We start from the raw sequence: 24,184 nt of genomic DNA, 5'->3' as shown, positions 1-24,184 counted from the left end.
TACCAGGTACAACTGACGGTACTACACCTGTGCCTCCGTCGCTGTGGCCCCTGATGACTTTCTGTTGCTGCCTCTCCACCCTGCCAGTCAATCCCTCCTCCTCTCACTGTGCTGCCCGCTCCAAATCCTGTACCTCCTGGCTGACTGGCTTCTCCCATCACATTTCTCATAGTATACACAGCACCCACATGATTATGCCACACTGATCTTAAATCACACAACATCTCATATATTACACACCCCACATGAAGATTACACAGCACCAGATAGCACAGTTAGATAAAGGGCCTAAAGGCTGTTAAATCTATGAGGATTTGGAATAGATCAATTAAAGCATGGCTAGTACAAGATTTATACAAGCAATCCGCATCATAACATAATATTGCAACCCAGCAGCACAATGAATTCCTAATACCCCACTAACAACAAGGGACACACTGAACCCCACAACCCCCAGCATGTGGAACAGTACATCTTCCTGCCCACAAACAAATAGCGATACAGAGTATTCCCTGACCCCAGCAAGTGGCACAGCGTATCCCCTCACCGCACCCCCAGGAAAATTGCACAGTGAACCCTTCCACCCCCAGCAAGTAGCACAGTGCATTCCCTCACCGCTCAATAGCAGCTAATCCTTCCCAGGGCAGTCACATGATACGGTCATGTGATGGTGATGTAATCAAGGTCTTTTCTGAGGCTAGGAACTAGCAACTACTTAATACCGGGAAGAAGTTGTTTCACTACTTGTCTCTGCTGCTGATCCCTTTCTTGTGTTTATTCAGCGCTGATGTGAGGTGTCTTATTGTGCCACAGGTATGGGGGTGTGTGACAGGGATTTCTGTGAGTGGATGGGGAAAGGATTGAGCCTCACTTAGCCAGGGTCACGTGTTTATAGTCTGGCAGTAACATGTGATAGATAACAGAGCAGTGGCTGCTGGTTTGGGAGTCTAATAGCCACATTCAGCTGCAGATGGCAGGGGCCACAGATCTAGGCTCAGATAGTTGTATGCAGTGGACATTGGGCCCCACACTAACCAGCCCCCCTAGGGGCCCCAGTTATTAATCCATTGGCCACATGATTCCCCTTGCTGGAGGACCCTTCCAAAATGTAAAACAGTGTCCGCATTTAAAAAAAAAAAAAAAAAAAGTTCCTCCTGCAGCACATCTACACCACTGATCTCCCACTGGCACTCCCTAATTATTACTAAATTACACCCAAACCCCACACACCTTTTTGCACTTGTTTCTTTAAAAATGGAGTCAATGTAATTCAGAACTTTCTGTATAATGGGTTTCTGGATAACGGAACTCATACCTGTACAGTATATTTAAGTAACTTTCTGTTCACCATGCAAAAGTCTCATGCTTCTCTTTCTGGTCTGAATTTCTTTAGATTATGTTCTTTACACACTTCCTTTTAGAACAGGAAGTGGTCATGTGACCTTTCTGGATTGTAACATGGTGGCGCCCAGAAGTACTGCTGCCTGTCACGTGGTTAAAGTGGTGTATGCATATCTTTATGAAAGTTCAGAAAAAAAGAACACTGTTATACCAGCATTATACGGACACATAACTGGATCTGAGCCAAAGAGCCTGAACTGCAAGGATATGCTAAAGTATTTGCTGCTCTTGCATTGCTGGCTTCTTATTAGTGCCAGGTAAGTAAACTAAATGAATGTTTATGATCTGCATCAATTTGTTAATGAAAGAGCCTTAACCTGCAGTCCTCCAAGTGCATTTAATTTGAGTTGTTGCGGATTCTTGCCATTACAGCTCATAAAAAACCTGGAAGACTGTTGAATCTCTCTTTACCCAATAAATAAAATTACAGTGATGTTGGGGGGGCTCCACATTTTACTCATCTGATGTATATGTATATATGTGTATAATTTCTTTGTTAATGTGAATTTACATTCAGCAGCCAGCAAACAGGGTCTTTCTGCAATACATTCTAGAAAAATATGTTAGAATTCTGGATGGATCAATGACTCCATATACTTCCTTACTCCTCAAATAGCAACCCTTGCCTGCAAGTCCCAAGCTAACATGCAGTAGTAGTGCATACATGCACATAATGTCACAGTGGGTGTTGGGCCCTGGGACTCACTAGTTCAAAAGACAGGTAAGCTGGTGATCCCCCCCGTTCCCATCTGCTTCCCAAAATTGCATTGTACTCTGGTGCAGGGGGGCCATGGGTGTTCCCAGGGATCTATAGTTATACCGCTATCTATATCTTAATTGTTCTTGGTCTTTCATTGTTTCTTAATTAGGGTTGCTCAGAATCCTTAAAGGGATTCTTTCATGATTTTTAGGGTGTAGTTTTTATTTTTAAATTACACTGTTTACACTGCAAATAATTTACTCAACCATATAAAATGTAATTCCTGAACCAGCAAGTGTATTTTTTTAGTTGTAATATTGGTGTGTAGGCGCCATCTCAGGTTATTTTTTCTGCTTATGTGCTTTCAGAAAGAGCCAGCACTTTATATCTACCAGGCAGCTGTTATCTTGTGTTAGGGAGCTGCTATCTGGTTACCTTTCCATTGTTGTTAGGCTGCTGGGGGGGGGGGGGGTGATATCAACAGAGTGACTGAAGTTTACCAGAGCACAAGTCACATGACTGAGGGCGTGTAGAATCCCAAAGTATGGGAGCGCACTTCCAGGGTCACAGATTAGTCGCTTCAGCTTTTCAGTAAAAAATTACTTTTATTTAAACATTGGTTAAAAAAGAATTACATCAGTTTATGACTGAGGGCAGCTGGGAAACTGACAATATGTCTATCCCCATGTCAGATTTCAAAATAAATATAAAAAAAAACATGTTTGCTCTTTGGAGAAACAGATTTCAGTGCAGAATTCTGCTGGAGCAGCACTATTAACTGATGCGTTTTGAAAAAAAAATTTTTTTCCCCATGACAGCATCCCTTTAAAGGGGCAGTGTAAACCCTTGTTCCACATGAGATCAATAAATAGTCACGTTCTCTTTTCTAGTACTTGTGACTTTAATTTGGTTCAGTATGCACTCTAAATACAGATATACTGACACCAGAAAATAAACTTTTTTTAATATCTATCATAACATTATGTTTGAATGCTATTTATAATTATTCCATAAAAGTATCTGCCTGATACTTTTACATTACCTTTCTTACCCCCTTTGTTCCCTATGAGGGGGCTGCAATATTTGTGTAGCAGGAGTCCGTTAGCATTAGAAACGCTAACTGACAAGTTGAAAAGGGACAGTCAAGTTCAAGTAACTATTATTTACAAAAGCAAACGGATCCGCAAAAAACGATCAACATGACCTATAGGTAACTTTTCATGTAGATTAATATTTTGAAATAAAATGTTTAGTGTCAGTATCACTTTAAGAAGGTGCAACTTTTTCGTAAAAAAAGGATATCTTACCCCTTATCTGTAACTAATGCTTTTTTAAGTTTTATGTGTGAATTTGTTTTGTACAGGTATGGCATCCATTATCCAGAAAGCTTCAAATTACGGGAAGGACATCTCCCATAGACTCAATTTTAATCAAATAATTCAACTTTGTAAAAATTATTTCCTTTTTCCCTGTAATAAGAATATAGTCCCTTGTTCTTGATCCAAACTAATTAATCCTTTTTGGAGGAAAAACTATCCTATTAGGTTTGATTAATATTTAAAATATTTTTTAGTAGACATGTATGGAGATCCAAATTACGGAAAGACTCCTTATCCGGAAAACCCCAGGTCCCTATAAGTCTGGATAACAGATCCCATACCTGTACTTCTATTATTGGCTATTTTCTTTTATAGTTAAAAAAATGTAAATCTTGAAGCTCCACACCCAAAATAATCATAAAATCATAGTAATGTATTTTTTTTTATTTTAGGAGTTCATTGAATGATGATTTATTATCACCATATCAACCACATGCTAAGCATGGGCCAAGCCATAGTTATCGTCATGTTAGAGATTGTCAGCCCGTTATTCACGGTAATAGAACACATGAAGAATGGCCCAGTAGTAATTCTACCTGGATGCCAGTTGCTACCACAAGAATCTTTGAATCAAAGTTTCCTACCACAAGCGGTATGAAAACCGCGTATGGCCATTTTACATACGTAAATAATCCATTGAGGACTTTTTCTGTACTGGAACCTGGAGGACCAGGTGGTTGTAGTAAAAAATTGACAGCTACTGTTGAAGAAACCATAAAGCATGGAAACTGCTTTGTGGCACAAAATGGTGGATATTTCGATATAGATACGGGAAATTGCTTTGGGAATATTGTGAGTGATGGAAAACTGGTACAGAGTGCCAAGGGCATCCAAAATGCACAGTTTGGCATCAAATCTGATGGTACTTTAATTTTTGGGTAAGTTCTTTTCTTTAAAAATTGAGTCGTTTTACTTTTTCAGCAAAAGCACAAAGGGGAAGTACAAAAGGTTGGGAAAAGATAATGTCTCTGTATAGCAGTGATCCCCAACCAGTAGCTCCCGAGCAACATGTTGCTCCCCAAACCCTTGGATATTGCTCTCAGTGGCCTCAAAGCAGGTGCTTATTTTTAAATTCCAGGCTTGGAGGCAAGTTTTGATTACATAAAAAACAGATGTACTACTAAACAGAACCTCCTGTAGACTGCTAGTCCACATAGGGGCTACCAGTAGCCAATCACAGCCCTTATTTGGCTCCATCCAGGAACATTTTTTATGCTTGTGTTGCTCCCCAACTCTTTTTACATCTGAATGTTGCTCACGGGTGAAATAGGTTGGGGATCCCTGCTGTATAGAGTGTTTACATGTAAGTTACCTTTGTTAGTCGGAGATATGGTTGTGTGCACAGTTGACCGGTGGATCCAAGTAAAAACAGCAGAAGCAAAAGTATTGGGTAGGCACTGGCCTCTGCTGGGAGAGTAATTAGAGTAGATTAATCCTGGGCTGCCAGAACATTGTTGTGCTTGAAAATGTTAAAATGTTTAGTTAAAAGTCCCCTGCATTGTGTCTTAGTTGGTGCCACAAAGCAGGTGAAGCATAGTTTATGTAGAGACTCTGAGGGTTAGACATATTTTTATCAGGTGCTTTCGCTTTACTTTAGACACCTAAAGTGGTCATCTGTGAGCCCTGGGTGATTATTTCCCTTTCCAGGGTAAAGTTTGATGTCATTGCAATTTATTATTTGTTTATTGAAGAATATAAAGAGTATACATGCTCAGAACTCATTTTCCTGGATCCCACCTAGCGGGGAGGTTAGTACATGATTGGGTCTGAGTAGGTGCTAGGCCCAGTTTCCTGTCTTTTGTTTAAAGTCAGGTAAAAGAACACCTGCAGAAACTGTTGTTTATATATCATAAGGAGCAACTTGTTGATCAGTTCATTATTCATAATTTCAGATTTGTATTCTGCATTCTAGGTATCTCTCTGAAGAGCAAGTCTTGGAAGCAGAAAACCCCTTTGTGCAGTTGTTGAGTGGAGTTGTATGGTTGCTACGAAATGGAGAGGTTTACATAAATCAAAGTAAAGCTGCAGAATGTGATAAAACTCAAACTACAGGTACAGTGTATCTTCAGTTGAAAAGATCTTTAGATTCATAGTCCTTCTTGTGGATTAAAGTTGTGTCCATATTGGTGTTTTTTTCCCCCGTACACATAAGTTAAAAATAGGGTTGCCACCTTTTCTGGAAAAAAATACCGGCCTTCCTATATATTTATCTTTTTTCCCTATTAATAACATTGGGATCAGCCATCATTTTTACTGGCCAGGCCGGTAAAATACTGGCCAGGTGGCAACCCTAGTTATATATCAATATACATTCCCATCTGACTCTGCCATCATCTGTAATAAACTGCTAATTTTCCTGTCATAAAAAAAGCACTGCAGAAAGGTAAGGGTGATTGACTGTTGCATTTCTCCCATAGAAGATCATGGCATTTACCTTGCATAATGTGCCATAAGCTTTATTGGGTTATGTAATTAAAGGGGCAAAGTTTGCTACAGGTCTAATTGCCTATAACAAGTAATCAGTAGCGTTGACTGGTCACCTGAATATTTTTCACTATGAGTTACTGCACTCATATCATGGAAATTATACAGGATTTTGAATAGTACTGTTTCTGAAATAATTTAATTACCTTTTACTAAACCCCCCTCAACAACCTGTCTTTCTACATGCATGCTTTGTGTACATTTATTGTTGGACGCTTTGCTAAAATATATCAAGGGAAAATGAGCACAGACCACTGATGCTTTGAGAATTTTACAGAGGTTGTCAGTAGTCTGCATACTAACACTTATCCAAATCATTAATCCCCAATGCAAATGGCATGTGGGTTTAATGTTTCAGATAGCAATTTGTTCTGACATGGAAAATAAATTTAGTCTAAAATGGTTGCTACACATCTATATAAAATACTGGGGATATTGGGCACCCCCCCCCCCCAAGTCATTATAATCACTTACCTGATGCCCCAGGCCGGTGCTTCTGTTAGCCTTCAATCACTAACTTGGGGAAAAAATTAACCCTCCTCTGCCCATGCCTTCTGTATTTTTGGGGCAGAAAAATGATTACTTTTGTCTAGACTGGCCTCAGTAACATGGCATTTTAGATAACCGCCACTATCTTGGATCCCCTCTGCATTCTTTCTGTGCATGTGTTTCTAGGAGTTGCGTCGATCCTATATGGAGTTTATGCACTGACCATGAAGCACAGCAGCAGACAGGTTTATCAAAATCAATGGGTGTCATTAGCAGTTTTTATTTTAGCGATTCATTCCATTTTAACTTGCATCTTTGTGTTAATATTAAAATAACTTGTTTTTCTCATTGTTTAAACACATTCTTGATTTTCTGTCCAGGTGACTTTGATCACTTTATTAATGTGATTTCTGCTCGGACTGCTATTGGGCATGATCGAGAAGGTCGACTAATTCTTTTTCACGTGGATGGACAGACAGATGATAGAGGGTAATAATGTCTACCTTTTTTTTTTATTGCATAAGTAAATAATACAAGGTGGTCATATTGTGTAATACATCCAGCCAAGTTTGCCTAATAATATATCGTGGAGATGACGGCATCCAATCATTGTACTCACATGACACCCCTTCGGGAATGCTGCCAATATCCCTAGGCCAGAGCAGGATATTGCAGTGTTTGTAGCTGGGAGCCCAAACATGCTTCATGCCAAATTATGAGCTAGATACAAAGATTTGCACCAATCACTAAATTGTATGAAGGGGTGACTTTTCCACCTCTGGTAAAGAACCACTTTGCCTCATGGTATAAACGGCATTGTTGTTAACTGCTCTTACACGCAATTACCAGGGAAATGGTTAACATAACATATATCTAAATGCTGTGTAATTAGTTAAAGCTTAACTTTATGTAAATGCATTTATACCCATGTTTTCTGTAACTTTTTAAGCACCGTAAGACTCTATTGCTTGGAAAATAATACTGGACTCCTACTTTTTTTTTTTTTTTTTGCAGCCTGAACTTGTGGGAATTGGCTAACTTCTTAAAAGACCAAGGAGTTATTAATGCAATAAACCTGGATGGAGGTGGATCAGCTACTCTGGTTATAAATGGGACCCTCGCCAATTATCCATCTGATCACTGGTATTTACATTAGTATATGGGAATATGTGCCATGTTTATTATGAAACGGAAATATATATAGATATTTTGGATACAGAAAAGATATAACTTCAGGGTCACACCTACGCAAAAATGTATTAATGTCAACAGAAAAAGGTTAACGGACTAACATGACCGCAGCCACAACTACAGTGGCACAAAAAATGACTTTACTTGTTAAATAGTAATTTAAAGTATAAGGAAAGCTACTAAAGCAGTTTACTGCTAATAGATAAGCCACCATAGTGCAAGCTATAACACTATATTTAGTCTGCAGAATGCTTTACCATACCTAAGTAAACAGCTCTAGAAGCTCTCTCTATTTGTTTAGCAGCTGCCATATTAGCTTGGTGTGACATCACTTCCTGCCTGAGTCTATCCCTGCTCACTCATAGCTTTGGTCAGGGAGGGAGAGAGGAGCAAACTGAGCATGCTCAAGGCTTAGCCCTGGAGTTTTATGCTGAAAACAGGAAGTCTGATACAGAAGCCCATGTGTATACAATAGAAGGAAATAAATGCTGTGTTTCTTTGACAGAAGACTCAGAGCAGCATTACTTTGAGGGTTTACTGGTGTATTTATATAGACCTTTCTGATAAAGCTTACTTAGTTTTAGCCTTTCCTTCTCCTTTAAAGGGGATGTAAAGGCAGAAAAATAAAATCCCATTTCTACTTTCTTTAATGAAAAAGAAACCTATCTCCAATATACTTTAATTAAAAAAATGTGTTCCGATTTTATAAGAAACCTGACTGTATGCAGTGAAATTACCCCTTTGTTTTACTTGCTCCGACAGCTGCAGATAGGAAACTTCAGACGGTCCCTAACTGCTCTGCAGGGAAACAATCATACTTTCAAATGGCCTACCTTACGTCCCTGACCTTGAGCAGTAGTTTGTTTGTTTCCCTGTAAAGCAGCCGGCGACTGTGTAGAGATTTGTATACACAGACTCAGTGCAGTCTGCATATTCTTATTATTAATTAGTTTTACTGTATCAGCTTCTATGGCAGATATTATTTGACTTGTGCTGTTTTGATGATTTACTACGGTCCCTAAGCTTAACCTCCCAACTGAAGCCCAGACCATACTGAGCATGTGCATGGTCTTGAAATTGTATTGTAGTGTAAGATGTTTAACAAAGTTACAAAATGACATCCCCCTGCGGCCAACTTTGAAAACATAAATCATTTGTTTAATTAGGCTTCTGGTGCATTAAGTTCATGTTTAGTATACAAAATACAGCATTATTCTATTTTAGACTTTAGTTCCCCTTTAAGGCACTTGTATCTAATTAAGCTTTTTCAAGTGCAGGGGGAGGCGGAATTGGGAAACTTTTGTTGTTAGATATGGGTAAACGACAAACCTATGATACCCTTATCACACTAATACAGACTTTTCACTTGGGCAATTGCTTGTTTCCAGTATGTGGTGTTGTGATATAACAAGTGACAGAGAATAGGCCACTCTCATTTGAGTGCCTCTGAGAGGACAAAGTGGTATTTAACCTTTTGTTTGCACACCATATTGGACTTGATGTCTGCAGTGATATTTATTTAAAGTGGTGGTTCACCTTTAAAGTAACTTTTATTATGTTATAGAATGGCCAATTCTAAGCAACTTTTCAATTGGTTTTCATTATTTTATTTTTTTTATAGTTTTTAGTTTTGTCTTTCTTCTGATTCTTTGCAGCTTTCAAATGGACATCGCTGCCCCCTTCTTAAAAAACAAATCCTCTGTAAGGCTACAAATGTATTGTTACTTTTACTTTTTATTACTGATCCTTCTATTCAGACATTCTCCTATTCATATTCCAGTCCCTTATTCAAATCAATGCATGGTTGCTAGGGTAATTTGGGTCCTAGTTTCCAGATTGCTTAGAATGCAAATTGAAGAGTTGCTGAAAAAAGCTAAATAACCTCAAAAACCTTCAATAATAAAAAAAATTAAAACAAATTGCAAATTATCTCAGAATATCACTCTCTACATCATACTAAATGTTATCTCAAAGGTGACCAACCCCTTTAAGGATATGTTATCCATTGAATAGTCTGTCCGCCGTTCCTATCTATATTTTTAATCACCTAATTTACTACACCGCATACACTTTCTCCTGATCCCCACGACATACGATATATTCAATCAGAGGGCATTTAGGTAGATGTAAGATCTAGGTGGGACCAGTATGGTAATACAGTATAAATGCTGTAATCCTTATAACTTTTATACCAGATCAGCATACATATAATCATTTTTAAATGTTTGAATTTCCCTCTAATTTTTAATGGAGCTATTAAATGTTACGTTTTAATTGGGTAATCAGTGGATTGTGAACTGCGTATTATATAATTGGCACTTTATGCACTATTAGCACTTTAATAATGAATTAATTATTAACTGATTCCAAAAGATTCAATAATGACACAGAATTTTGGTTTTTCTCAAAATGAATTTATTTATGAATTGAAGTAATAATGAATTAATCATACACTAGAAAGTGATTTCTTTATTTACACTGTGTTCCAGCGATGTACAATTAACTTTACACTTAGCAGCATGTTATAGATTGTGCAACACTATTCACTCTCTTTAGCAGTTCCTTTCTTTTTGGTACTTGTCAATTTTCTATTTGTAGCGCATCTATTACCATCTTGGACTCCTAATTAGTGGTGGCAAGTTGTCAGAAGGTGCAGAAAACAAATATCTCTGTAGATCATGTACAAATGCGCCTATTGACACAGGGGGTCCCAAGCTGTTCGGAATTCCAATGTTTTTACACTATGCTAATAGGCGCACTGGAATTGCATCCATTGAACAATGGTCAAATGTCATATTAATGCTGAGCTCCAGAAACGATGCAGTCTCTTGAGGTAAAAGCCACAGTTATGCTGGAAAGGAAACGTCCATATTGAAAGATTGTGCAGAGCCTTGCACTTCGCATGCAATAAGCTTTGAAGTTGGCTCCAGGGTTACAGCAGTGGCTTGTGTCAAATTAATCCGCTGCATGTGTCATTTTGAGTGCAATATGTTTTACTATATTGTCACAAAAATACGTTATTGATCCACAAAATATATATCAAAGAATTAAAAATAGGTAAAAGCAACATTCCTATATTTATGTGAAGTTAGTATTGGATTCTTATGTTACATGAATTTATCTTTATTTATTTTACCCTCAGCCACTATAACCCAATGTGGCGCTGCCCAAGGAGCATCTCTACTGTAGTGTGTGTTCATGAACCTTTCTGTGATCCTCCTGACTGTTCAGGCCATGGGCAATGCATTTTGGGAGAGTGCCAGTGTACAGACTTTTGGACTGGGCCTGCTTGCTCTGTTCTCAGTTGTGGCCCTTTAAACTGCAGTGCACATGGAAATTGTACTGAAGGTAAGTCAGTAAATGTGTAATACATAATGTACACCCTCCTGTAATTTATACAGGCATATGGAAAAAGTTTGGAAACCCCTCTCAGCCTGCATAATAATTGACTCCACTTTCAACACAAAAGATAACCGTGGTATGTCTTTCATTTTCCAGGAACATCTGAGTAATGGGTTCTTTTCTGAACAAAGATTTTTAGTGAAGCAGTATTGTATGAAATTAAATCAAATATGAAAAACTGGCTGTGCAAAAATGTGGGTACCCTTGTAATTTTGCTAATTTTATTACATGTAACTTCTCAATACTGATTACTGGCAACACCAAATTGGTTGGATTAGCTAGTTAAGCCTTGAACTTCATAGGCATTCATGAGAAAAGGTACAGTATTTACAATAAGGTGGCCAATTCTGTGTGACTCTCCTCTGAAGAATGACAGCATGGGATCCTCAAAGCAACTCTCAAAAGATCTGAAACCAAAGTATCATGGTTTACGGGAAGGCTACAAAAAGCTATCTCAGAGGTTTAAACTGTCAGTTTCAACTGTAAAGAATGGAATCAGGAAATGGAAGGCCACAGGTACAGTTGCTGTAAAACCCAGGTCTTACAGGCCAAGAAAAATACAGGAGCTGCATATGCGGAGGATTGTGAGAATGGTTACAGACAACCCAAAGATCACCTCCAAAGACTTTCAAGAACATCTTGCTGCAGATGGTGAATCTGTACATCGTTCTACAATTCAGCGCAATTTGCACAAATGAGAAAGAAGCCCGTTCTGCACTCACGCCTCTCGCTTTTTGTATGCAAAAGCTCATTTAGACAAGCCACAGTCATTTTGGAACAAAGTGCTTTGGACTGATGAGACAAACGTTTAGTCATTTTGTCATAACAAAAAGCCCTTTGCATGGTGGAAGAAGAACACATTCCAAGAAAAACACCTGCTACCTACTGTCAAATTTGGTGGAGGTTCCATCACTCTGTGGCTCGTTAAGGGACTGGCGCTCTTGTTAAAGTCGAGGGTCAGATGAATTTAACCCACTATATAAATAAATTCTTCAGGATAATGTTCCAGCATCAGTAACAAAGTTGAAGTTACGCAGTGGTTGGATAGTCCAACAAGACATTGACGCTAAACACACTTGGAAATCTACAAAGACATTTATGCAGAGGGAGAAGTAAAATATTCTGGAATGGATGTCACAGTCCCCCGACTAGAATATCATTGAAAATCTACAGTATGGGATGATTTAAAGCAGGCTGTCCATTCTCGGCAGCCATCAAATTTAACTGAACTGGAGAGATTTTGTATGGATGAATGGTTAAAAATACCACCATCCAGTATAGGAATAGGAAGTGTCTAGAGGCTGTTACATTAGCAAAATGAGGCTCAACAAAGTATTGATGTAATATCTCTGTTGTGGTGCCCAAATTTATGCACCTGCACTCAATCCAATAGACTTTGTCACTGCTGAAATACTACTGCTTCCATAAGGCATGTTATATATTAAAAGGAAGTTGCTACTTTGAAAGTTTAGCCAATGATAAACAAAACTCCAAAGAATTAAGAGGGGTTCTCAAACTTTTTCATATGACTGCAAATATATTAGAAGTCACTGAGGAGGTGACCATATAAGAGCATAAGGAAAAAGGCAGAGTGCTTTTATGCAGGTCATGTGACTCTGAGATGACTTAAAGGCACATTAACACCAAAAAATGAAAGTACTTGACAATATAATGTACTGCTGCCCTCCACTTGTAAAATTGGTGTGTTTGCTATAGAAACACAACTACAGTTTATATTAACAAGCTGTTGTGTAGCCATGGGCAGTCATTCAAGCACAGGATACTCAGTAGATGACAGATCAACTCTGTAGTATGCAATAGGATTCTTCAGAACTTATCTTTTATCTGCTGTGTGTCCTGTGCCTTTTTGCCTTTTCCAGCATTGAATGGCTGCCCCCATGGCTACACAGCAACTTGTATTCTAAACTAGAGTAGAGTTTCTGAAGAAAACACACTAGTTGTACCGGTGCAGGACAACAGTACATTACTTTAAAACACTTTAAGTTTTGGATGTTACTGTTCCTTTAAAGAGGTAGTTCATGGCAGCAGCGAAAGAGTAAGTGAAAAAGAGGCATGGAGTTTGGGCCATGAGAGACATGCAGATTAGCGCTAGTGCCTCTTTAAAGTTAGAAATACTGTGTTCTGACTTCAGAAAATACTGCTTATAAAAATAGAATTTACAGTTTAGCACAAAGCAAAATGACCAAACTTATATATTTTTAGAGCAGTATTTAACATCACCAAAAAGAGAGAGAGAATATGTATGTAAATGTGGTGTTCAAGGACTGTATTAAGGGAAAAGTCAAAAAATTATTTGATTGGGGTATTTTTGTGTTATATTTAGCAACCCTTATGAAGTTCAAATGCAGTGATCAATGGTGGAACTATAGGAGGAGCAGACACCCTGACTACAGTGGCTCACGCACACATATAATCACAAACCTATTTGAGGGGGCATGAGAATTTCCCATTCACACAAATACTATAACAGTTCATTACAAATTTACTGTGGTGGTTATTTTCTTACTTACAACTTATGACATTAGTGTGTAGCTTACAGATCATTAGATTACAGGAATGCTATATTATAGACCCATCCATGTCAACAGCTAGGATTTGCAGAGCTGTCTAGCATGACCCATTGTCTATTTGGCACCTGGAAAACAAGCCGTTTTGACTGTATATTACCTTCCAGTGCACATGGAGTAATTATGATCAAGGGCCCTCTAGTTTTTTGTTTTTTTTTTAATATCCCATCATCCACCAACACCTCAATATTTTCAATCATTATTTTGTAGGCGGATGTGTGTGTGACCAGGGCTGGATTGGTGCTGACTGCAATATTTGTAAGTATATTTTTTTTGGTATTTTTAAAACTATTCTTGGCAAACCAGTTAAAATCCAAATAATGACGTTTGCTCTAAATGACTACTCATCATGTGTATATATAAAAAGTATTGTAATGTAAGTAAGATGCATAAACCCATACTTGTGGAAAACTAACCCTATTGGGTTTTTGCCATGTTTATTACTAGCCTTAAAAAGGTCCGCCATCCAAAAAACCGTTCCATTATACATTAAATAAAATATTCTGGGGTTTTAAAGTTATTTGTAAATAAAAATTGCTGGTGAAAGCAACGTTTGTTTCTGTTTTCTGGGTCTGACTCTTAAAGGAACAGTAACACCTAAAATGAATGTTTTTAAAAGTAACTAAAATATAATGCACTGTTGCCCTGTTCTGGTACAACTGGTGTGTTTGCTTCAGAAACACTACTAGAGTTTATATAAATAAGCTGGTGTGTGACCGTGGGGCAGGCATTTAAAAGAGAAAAGGCTAAGGTTACACAGCAGATATCAGACAAACTCTGTAGAATATAAGGGTGTTTTAGAGAGCTTATTTGTTATCCACTATGTAAACTTTGCCATTTAGCCCTATTTCAACTGCCTCCAATGCTGCATAGTAGCTTGTTTATACAAACTATTGTAGTGTTTGCCAACATCTAGTAACCCATAGCAGCCAATCTGATGTTTACAGCTGGACAGTAGATTCTACATGCTGATTGTTTACTGTAGTTTACTACACATTACTTGCATTATACACGTTATAAAAGACACTAAGTTTGCCACGGAGCATTAACTCATGGCAACCAATCAGCAGGTAGTACCAAACATCTTATTGGTTGCTATGGGTTACTGCTCCTGGGCAAACGTATTGCCTTTTATTTCATATGGGAGATCGAGTATTATATAGAATATTTAAAAAAAATATACTGAATAATATTTGAGAATGTGTGAGTGTAAATTCATGATCATGATCCATTTGCCTGTTAAATAAAAATAGACTATGCATTTTTTAATTAAGAGAACAGGCGCAAGACAGCTTAAATCAGTAATCTTCATTATGTTGCGGTTATTCCTAATTAAAATACATTTTCTTGTATTATTATTATAATTATAGCATGATTTATTTATCTTTTCCAAAAGTGATATGTGATAATGTGTTTCTTACCTCCAGATTATCAAAATATAAACTGGAACAGTCAAAAAATTATGGTCATAATAATGGTGTATGCTGTCTGCATATTCTTTCGCGTTTATGGTTAAAGGGCAACTATTGGATTAAAACCGGGTAAACAGAGCTTGCACTCTGGTTGAGGGAAGCAATTATATTATTTCCCGGAAAGGAGCACCCAGTGCGGTTGGCTGTGTTGGGGTAAATGCATACATACAATGAGCAAGTTCCCCTGCTCACTCATTATTCATGTGTGTGATGAAGGATTATGGGAAGCGATATTTTAGATTCATTACATGCATGTATATGCCCCAACAAAGCCAGATAGAGCTCTCATTCTGTGGTTTGGACATAGCTCTTGCAAGTGGGGGTTTCTAAAATAAATACAATCCCCCCCCCCAACCAGAGTACAGCTGGGGGGGAGGGATTATGATGTTGTAGGTATTCTTTAACTTGCACCCTTGTTTATGGTCCATGCTGCTGTGCTCTGCATTTTATGTGATTGTACTAAATACTGCCTTACTATGGTGTGCAAACATTTGCACATGTTACAAGTACTATTTAATTACTACCATATTTCATTTGTTCCTACGTTTTAAAGTTAAAGTTTGTGAAATAAAATGTAACTGTAAAATGTAACATTTGCAACTATGTTGTGAAACTCCCTTTCCTTTATTGCCAGACTTTGCTAGAAGTGTTTAGATGGTGATGTTAGATATTATTAAATATTATTATGTGGGGTCAAGTCACTGATGTATTTTGGTTATTAGCTTGTGTACACGGTTATTATGGTGAAGGATGTAGACGGAAGTGCCCTTGCCAAAACAATTCCACATGTAACCATGTTGATGGGTCCTGCCAGTGTTCAGATGGCTACACAGGATTGTATTGTGAAGAAGGTAAGGTAGTTTGAACTACTTGTTCTTGCACACTTTTAATCTTGAACCAAGGAGATGGAAGCCCCCAAAACATTTTATGCACACACTTTTTGCACTGTATATCCTGATGGAAGAGTAATGACCCAATTAATTGCCTTTATGCTTGTCTTTATTTATTGCACATTGATATCTTTTTGGTTGGGAACAGGGGCGGTTCTAGCCATTATGCCACCTGAGACAGCCTTCTTTTACCGCCCCTCCCCACGGCACTCACCTTTAGCGCGCCGGAGAGGGCAGGGGCGGTCCATGACGCTTAGTGCAATTGCGCTCTCTGCACTGGAAGAGCCGAATTTCCTGGTTGAAAACCGGAAATTCGGCTCTTAGTTACCAGGAGCGGCATTTTTGCCGCCCCTGGCAACCAGGGGAGCGCTGCCGCCTGAGGCGAGTAGCTAAACTCGCCTCATTGGTTGGGAATTGTGAGCTAATATTAATCATATATATTAATAATAATCAAATTTTAGAGTTAGTTTTTCTCTAATTCTAATAAATATTCACCTGTTCACTTATTTATTATTAAATGCCGATCTTGAAATCTTATGTAAACCATAAAATAATTACTCAAACACAGTGAAAACACATTGCATCATTGTTGTTTGGATTATTCTCAAACTCCCATTGACTACTACATCGGGATGTAATGAATCCAGGATTTAGCCAAATCTGAACCTTTAGCAGCATGTTTGAGTTGAATCCTAGTGTCTGGCCAAACTGAATCCAAACCCTATAAAAAGTAAAAAAAAATTGTCATGCATGCGTCAATTTGCTGCTCTGTAATGGGTTTTTATTTGATTTGGCTGTATCTTGCGTGAAAGCTCAAGAATTCGGACGAATTCCAAAAAGATGGATTTTATGCATCCCTACTACATCATGAACTGGCCAGCTTTTAGATGCTGATAATTTTATTGAAAGGTTTTTTGTGCTTAATGAATCTCTACAATTCCATGTTTTTGAAATTTGAATTTGCAGTTTTGACCCTTTAAAATACCTCTTACTGCAGTGAGTAGGAAGCATCCACCTACAGTATAGCATATGTTCCACCCAAAGGGTCGGACTGGGCGGCGGGGCACTGGGAAAAAACCTGGTGGGCTCCCGGATCTTGTGGGCCCCACCGGGCCCAGATCCGCACCCGCATCTTAATGCCGCGGCCCCCTTTGTCTGACCACGGCGCCACGCGCAGACGCGTCATACACGCCGGCACTGTAGGGGGCTCCGGGTGGGGCCCCGGGCCCCCCAGTCCGACCCTGTCCACCCAAACAGCATTGCTGGGATAAGATTGCAATTGTCATTAAATGGGAAATTTTATGCAAATAGAAGAGTGTAATAAAGGTTATAAGTGTGATAAGCAATGCAAGAGGAAAAGGTTTTGAACTATACACTCATAGTGGCACCTCAGAGTTCAATATAGCATCCAATTTAACATTGAAACAACCATAAAAAGACTACTGGCCAGGAGAAAACTGTTTATGGATTATGTGTTTAGCACAGTGTGCCTTATTTATCAAAAATGGGGCAAAGTGCAAAAAAATGGGCACAACATGCTATTTTTCTTGCACTTGTTTCTTGAATCATTGAAAATGTCTTCTTTCCTTGAATGGATCACACTGCACAAGCTGGGAAGCACCAAAGGCCACAAGGTGCCTTGTGCTTAAAATGTACTTGTAAATAAAATAAAAAAAGTATAGGTATGGAACCTGTTATCCAGAATGCTCAGGACCTGAGGTTTTCCGGATAACGGACCTTTCTGTAATTTGGATCTTCATAACTTAAGTCCACTAGAAAATTATTTAAACATTAAATAAACCAAATAGGCTGGTTTTGCTTCCAATAAGGATTAATTATATCTTAGTTGGGATCAAGTACAAGATACTTTTATTACTACAGAGAAAAAGGAAATCATTTTTACAAATTTGGACTATTTGGATAAAATGGAGTCTATGGGAGACAGCATTTCCGTAATTCAGAACTTTCCAGATAACGGATTCCATACCTGTATCTATTTTCAGCCATCAACTGCATTCAGACAAAATGATTGTATTTTTACTTGCTTTTTTTGTTATAATGTAATCAATTCTCTCCATAAACAGCTTTCACGTGTATTCACATTTTAAAATGTCTCTATTGCAGAGTGTCCACTTGGGTTTTATGGGGCAGGATGCCAACATGCTTGTCACTGTAAGAATCAGTGCTACTGCGATCATCTAACTGGGAGCTGCAATATTACTAAAAAACCCAGCTTAAATGAACTGTCATCAAAAGGTTTGTTTTCTATATGGTCATTTAAATCAGAAATGTTAATTAATAAATATGCATGTTTTTTTGTTGTTTCTTGAAGTAATTTTCTACTTGTGCTTGGAAAAGAACGTGACTTTACTTTCAGATTCTGTTTCATAAACATTACATAATTCATAATTAAACAATAGGCAAAATGTATGTAGTTTTTTTTTTAAAAAAAAAAACAACCTCCCATTGACTACTACATAGGGATGCACCAAATCCAGGATTCGATTCGGGTAGTATACTGAACCTTTAAACTTAGTTTGAAATAACAGAACGTAGTCCATGTTTTTCAATCTGTTTCATGATAGTAGTTAAGGGCTAGTCCACACGGGGAGATAGCCACGCGTTTGCGGTCGCGGCGACAAAGCGCCGCGCCAGTCGCCGCGACCGGCGCAGGCGACAGTTTTGTATGGGCGCCTATGTAAAAACGCCTGTGCTAACCACACGAGGCGATGCGCTTTTCAACAGTCGCCTGAAAATGCCTCGCCAGGCATTTTCAGGCGACTGTTGAAAAGCGCATCGCCTCGTGTGGTTAGCACAGGCGTTTTTACATAGGCGCCCATACAAAACTGTCGCCTGCGCCAGTCGCGGCGACTGGCGCGGCGCTTTGCCGCCGCGACCGCAAACGCGTGGCTATCTCCCCGTGTGGAATAGCCCTTAAGGGACAGTAAACCCTACTGTATCGGCAAAGGTCCCTGAAATAGTGCTACTAATCAGCATTCTGATGGGTGAATTCTATTGCATGTATAATAATGTTTTTGGTTAGTAGAATTCTTTGTGAATTGGTCTAAGTGTGTAATTCAGTTTTTTTGTCAGCTTGCATGGGGAACTAGGGGACACAGTGGGTAGCTGTACAGATGTGTTTAATTTTAGATTTTTTTTTTCCACAAGACAGACTTTATTTGCTCATTACCATGGAAAAATGTTGCAGTGTAGTTTTCCAGTCTCTGTTCTGCGTCTTCATTACGTTACTCTCTCTTTACAGTTGGACAGTGTATGGAAACCCTGCTGTGTACATCCTTGAAAAACACCCGGCACTCAGAAACTGCAGTAAATATTTTTGCACAGTAAGTTTTCCTGTCTTACAACCCTTTCAGGTTTTACATTTCCTTGTGCTTTGGTAGGATACTTTTTTGATCGCATGTTGTTTTTCTTACCTACTTTTGATAAATTCACACAAGATCTTTTTGTAAAAGACAACATAAGTCTCTGACAAGAACAAGGCATAGAAGGATTCTCTATACCAGGGATCCCCAACCTTTTGAACCAGTGAGCAACGTTCAGAAGTAAAAGGAGTTGGGGAGCAACACTAACATGAAAAATGTTCTTGGGGTGCCAAATAAGTTCTGTGATTGGCCATTTAGTAGCCCTTATGTGGATTGTCAACCTACATTGAGGCTTTGTTTGGCAGTGCACCTGGTTTTTATTTAACAAAAACTTGCCTCCAAGCCTGGAATTCAAAAATAAGCACCTGCTTTGAGGCCACTGGGAGCAACACCCAAGGGTATGGAGAGCAACATGTTGCTCACGAGCTACTGGTTGGGGACCACTGCTCTATACAGTAGTATAGAACTTTTGAGAAACATCTCTTTTCTAAAGTTTGCACTGGTATCGTTAAGAGGACGCATCTGCCACCTTAAATAAGGGAAACTAAAAGACCTATTATTCGCTTGGTGTGACATCACTTCCTGCCTGAGTCTCTCCCTGCTCACTTATAGCTTTGGACTCAGATTACAGCAGGGAAGGGAGGGTGGGGGGGAAGAGGAGCAAACTGAGCATGCTCACTCCCAAGGCTGCCTACAACATTTACCAGTATAGGTAAGAGAAAAATGTTTGCCAGTCTGTCAATAACTGGGCATACCCCAGCAAATCACATGAGGTTTTTTGTATACCTGGGGTCTACCTGTGTCTGGAGAAATTACCCTAATTTTATTCCTTCAAGCCAAGTTTTCCCTTTCATTGCTCAAGGGGCAAAAAGTGAGACACAAGCAGCATTTCTCAATAACGAGGTATTTAGCAGGGGTATCCCCTCTATCATTTATTTATTATGGACAAATTTATCACCATGTATATGGATGCTATGTTACTCTATCGGGCAAATAACTCATCTGCAACATCTGCATTAAATATAAACAACATGCATAATGGCTCCTCAGAGCAATGTGTATCTAGGTATGTGCATGTCTTCTCTTGACATAAATCTGTGCTCTATTTTCTGTTTCTTGGCTAGAAAAAAAAAAATCCCAAGGTACCATTATACCATTCTCAGCAGGATAAATGTTTATATAGTTTTACGTACAAACTGAAATAACTTACATTAGGTTAAGTGGCAAGCGGTCCTGGCTGCACCAGAATGTTCTTATTTGGTTATTACCTAGTGATTATATAATTGTTCACTTTTAAATGAACTTTTAGTATGTGTGGATTATTCTGAGACAATTTGCAATTGGTTTTAATTTTTTATTATTTGTTTTTTTTTTAGTTATTTGGTGTTTTATTTAGCAGCTCTCTAGTTCTGCAATTTCAGCAATCTGGTTGGTAGGGTCCAAATTACCATAACAACTATGCATTGATTTGAATAAGAGACTGGAATATGAATAGGAGAGGCCCTGAATAGATAGTTGAACATTAAAAAGTAGCAATAACAATACATGTGTTGCCTTACAGAGCATTGTTTTTTAGATGGGGTCAGTGACCCCCGTTTTAATCCTCGAAAGTCAGAAGAAGGCAAATAATTCAAAAACTATAAAAAAAATAAATAATGAAGACCTATTAAAAAGTTGCTAAGAATTGGCCATTCTATAACATACTAAAACTTAACATAAAGGTGAACCCCCCATTTTTAAGAATTAAAATATCTACTATATAATGCCTTTATATGTCTCCAAAACCTGTTTGTGTCAGCTGCCCTATGGAAGCTGGTCACTACTGCTCATTATATGCGCCACTATAGTACAAATTACATTCTGATTCCCTGACATAATAGTAGAGGTGTGTTGTAGCACATGTTTTCTCTACATTCCTGGATTGATTTGAGAAAAGGGTTAATGCAGGAGCTTGTCTGATGGAAAAATTTAGAGCATTGCAGAAGCCTGGAGCAATCAGAGAAAATGGTTTTATGCGTGACTCAGCTCTTGTGGTGAACTGTTTGAGTAATACGTTGTCCTGAGCTGAGCATAGGGACCAAGAAGCAGTGTGTAGGAAGAGGAGAGAAGATATATAGGCGAGCAGGCGAAATATCATCCACGTATCAGGAAACCATTTGTCCAGTGGTTTATTGTGACCAACAATATTTTATTTAGTATTTTTAGTCTTGGATGAACTTCTCAGATTTAGAAATAGCATTGTTTTAATAAGAAAGTAAATCAAACCTCCAGCTGTTAAGAAAAACAGAAAGTTGTAGTTTCAACAAAAGGTAGAAGAACACATTTCATCCAGGGTTATATTCCAAACTATAATGGGAAAATGGATGGATACCCTTATTTACCTTAAAATAATATTATCCTGTCCGCTACTGACGAGGTCTGACTATTGGCAGAGTTAATTGGTAGCAAAAAATGTATTCAAGGAAAAAGTACCTCGCTTGTAGCCAACGATTAATTTTAATTGTACTTTTTCCTTACATAAATGTTATATTCCAAACTAATCATCTCTATTTCCTTGTTCCAGGTGGAAGTGGGTTATATCGACCTGTACCCTTGCTTTGCTACTTGTGATCAGCGCTGCATTCAATATGAAACAGGTGTTACAGAGCCGAGGGCGACATATAGATAGCAAGTATTCATACCACCAGCTTCAGGAGGTTAATGGAAATATGGAGGTAAATGGGATGCTTGACCCATGGGATGCAAATTAAGATGGAACCTAAACATTACATTTTGAGACTGCAGTTGCAAGAACAACAAATGTTACTATGCTTTCTGAGCCATACACAAAACCTCTGCCTTGAATTCACCCTAAAATTGGGGGTGAGAAGCCTGAATTTTATTACGCACAAAATGTCTCAAGCTTGTATATGCAGCAAGGTACAGCAATCAAATTCACCCCAAATTTGGGATTAGAAGCTTGCCATTTATTACGCACAAAATTTCTGAAGTTACAGAGTTCAACTAAACCTGCCACACAGAGACTTTGGTGCTGGTTGTATTACTGCAAGCTAATTATTTTGCTCTTTTACAAGAAATACTTTGCACTGGGTAATTGCTGCACATTTTCTTTCACGTTCTTTCTTTTTCATACAATTACCTTTACCTGAACTTTTTAATATTTCAAAAGAATGTAATGGATTGAAATTGTTTTAATGTATGTTTATGTTGTATATTGATGTTGTTCAAACGGCGTGCCAAAAATAATCCAAGCCAGGAGTGACCCAGGCTTCCAGAAGTAAAAGAAGCCCTGAGTGATGAGATATATATATATATGTATGTATGTATGTATGTGTATATATATATATACTGTATGTGTGTGTGTACAAAAAAGATTATCTTACAAAATATTGCCGGAGGGGTGGGGCTATAAAGATTTTGCTGTAGGACTACAAGGTTCTATTTATACCAGTGTTCAACTCCAAATCGGTGAAGAAATGCTGCCAAGTTTACCAGATGTTAGCATCTGGATGATAAATGTGACAAGTAGGCATACACCGAAAACTTTTTATTTTGGATTCGGCCGAACCCCCGAATCCTTTGTGAAAGATTCGGCCGAGAACCGAATCCAAATCCTAATTTGCATATGCAAATTAGGGGTGGGAAGTGGAAAACACTTCCTTGTTTTGTGACAAAAACTCAAGTGATTTCCCTCCTGCCCCTAATTTGCATATGAAAATTAGGATTAGGTTCGGCCAGGCAGAAGGATTCGGCCAAATCTTGCTGAAAAAGGCCGAAACCTGAACCTAATCCTGGATTCGGTGCATCCCTAGTGACAAGCCTACCTAAATATGCAAAACAGTGGTGTTTAGTAGCTTCGTCTACTATTCTTCCATTGGTGCGTTTACTGAAAGAAAATATGACTTGTACCTGAACAGTATTCCTCCTTTTCTACGCTTTATTTTTCTTTCCAGAGGACCACTGTGTTGTGCTCAACGGCAGCAGAATCATGCGGAGTACAGATGCTTTGCTCTTGCTTACTCCCTGTCAATCTTTTCCTTTCTGATGAACACAAGGAAACTAGGTCAGGGTGAGACATACTACACTGCAGGTCAAAACTTGTTCAATTATATTTAGCTGTATTACAATAGTAACATATAGTGACAAGCAAGTCACATCTTTTAGGCTTGGTTTACACAAGCTGTTCTGTCATAGATTGATGCCTGCCAAAATCGTCTTGTGAATTTTAACATTTATTAATTTCTGCTTCAGGGAAACGATTATAGCAGAGTTATTACATACTACAATTTTGGTCTGATCAGGGCCGGAACTAGGGGTAGGCAGAGTAGGCATGTGCCTAGGGCGCAAAGATTGGAGGGCGCCCAGCACGTATCTCTTAACTGCTGCCTATCCCAGTCCGGCCTGAAGAATCCTGGGCTATGCGCATTGTAAGAGCGCCTAGGTGAGCAAAGGGTGATAGGCGCGGCCTGACACAGCCTGTCAGTGCGTGCGTGCTCCAGAACGTGTGCACTCCTGTGCGTGTGCGCGTGCTGCCTTACATGCGCTGGGTTGGAGGGGGCGACGCGACTGGTCGTGCTGCCTGGGGCGCCCAACCGATTTGGCCCGGCCCTGGGTCTGATCCACCAAAATGGACAATAGATTCAATTTAGCTCTGTTGTATTGCATGCCTTATATTTAAAGGGGTGATTCGCCTTTACGTTAAATTTTAGTACTGTATGTTATAGAATGGCCAATTCATTATTTTATTTTTTTTTATATCGTTTTTTAATAATTATCCTTCTGACTCTTTCCAGCTTTCAAATGAG

The 24,184-nt window shown here is 38.7% G+C and overlaps 1 protein-coding gene across 2 annotated transcripts; it reads left to right on the top strand.

The window, feature by feature from the left end:
* Positions 1 to 37: 37 nt before the first annotated feature.
* On the top strand, positions 38 to 22,471 carry nagpa.L (N-acetylglucosamine-1-phosphodiester alpha-N-acetylglucosaminidase L homeolog). Of its 2 annotated transcripts, none has more exons than XM_018246290.2 (12): positions 38 to 813; positions 1,422 to 1,658; positions 3,873 to 4,358; positions 5,393 to 5,532; positions 6,834 to 6,942; positions 7,468 to 7,596; positions 10,787 to 10,992; positions 13,845 to 13,892; positions 15,829 to 15,957; positions 18,121 to 18,252; positions 19,259 to 19,340; positions 21,943 to 22,471. In XM_018246290.2, exons 2-12 carry the CDS (start codon positions 1,459 to 1,461, stop codon positions 22,127 to 22,129), a joined length of 1,848 nt encoding a protein of 615 aa, XP_018101779.1. In that variant the 5' UTR covers positions 38 to 813; positions 1,422 to 1,458; the 3' UTR covers positions 22,130 to 22,471. The 2 variants fall into 2 exon arrangements, with proteins under 2 accessions (XP_018101779.1, XP_018101778.1); XM_018246289.2 differs by having other exon boundaries at positions 1,394 to 1,658.
* The last annotated feature ends 1,713 nt before the right edge of the window (positions 22,472 to 24,184 follow it).

This window comes from Xenopus laevis, chromosome 2L (genome assembly GCF_017654675.1).
Source record: "Xenopus laevis strain J_2021 chromosome 2L, Xenopus_laevis_v10.1, whole genome shotgun sequence".
NCBI lineage: Eukaryota > Metazoa > Chordata > Amphibia > Anura > Pipidae > Xenopus > Xenopus laevis.
This window is presented reverse-complemented; position numbering and strand designations above follow the sequence as displayed.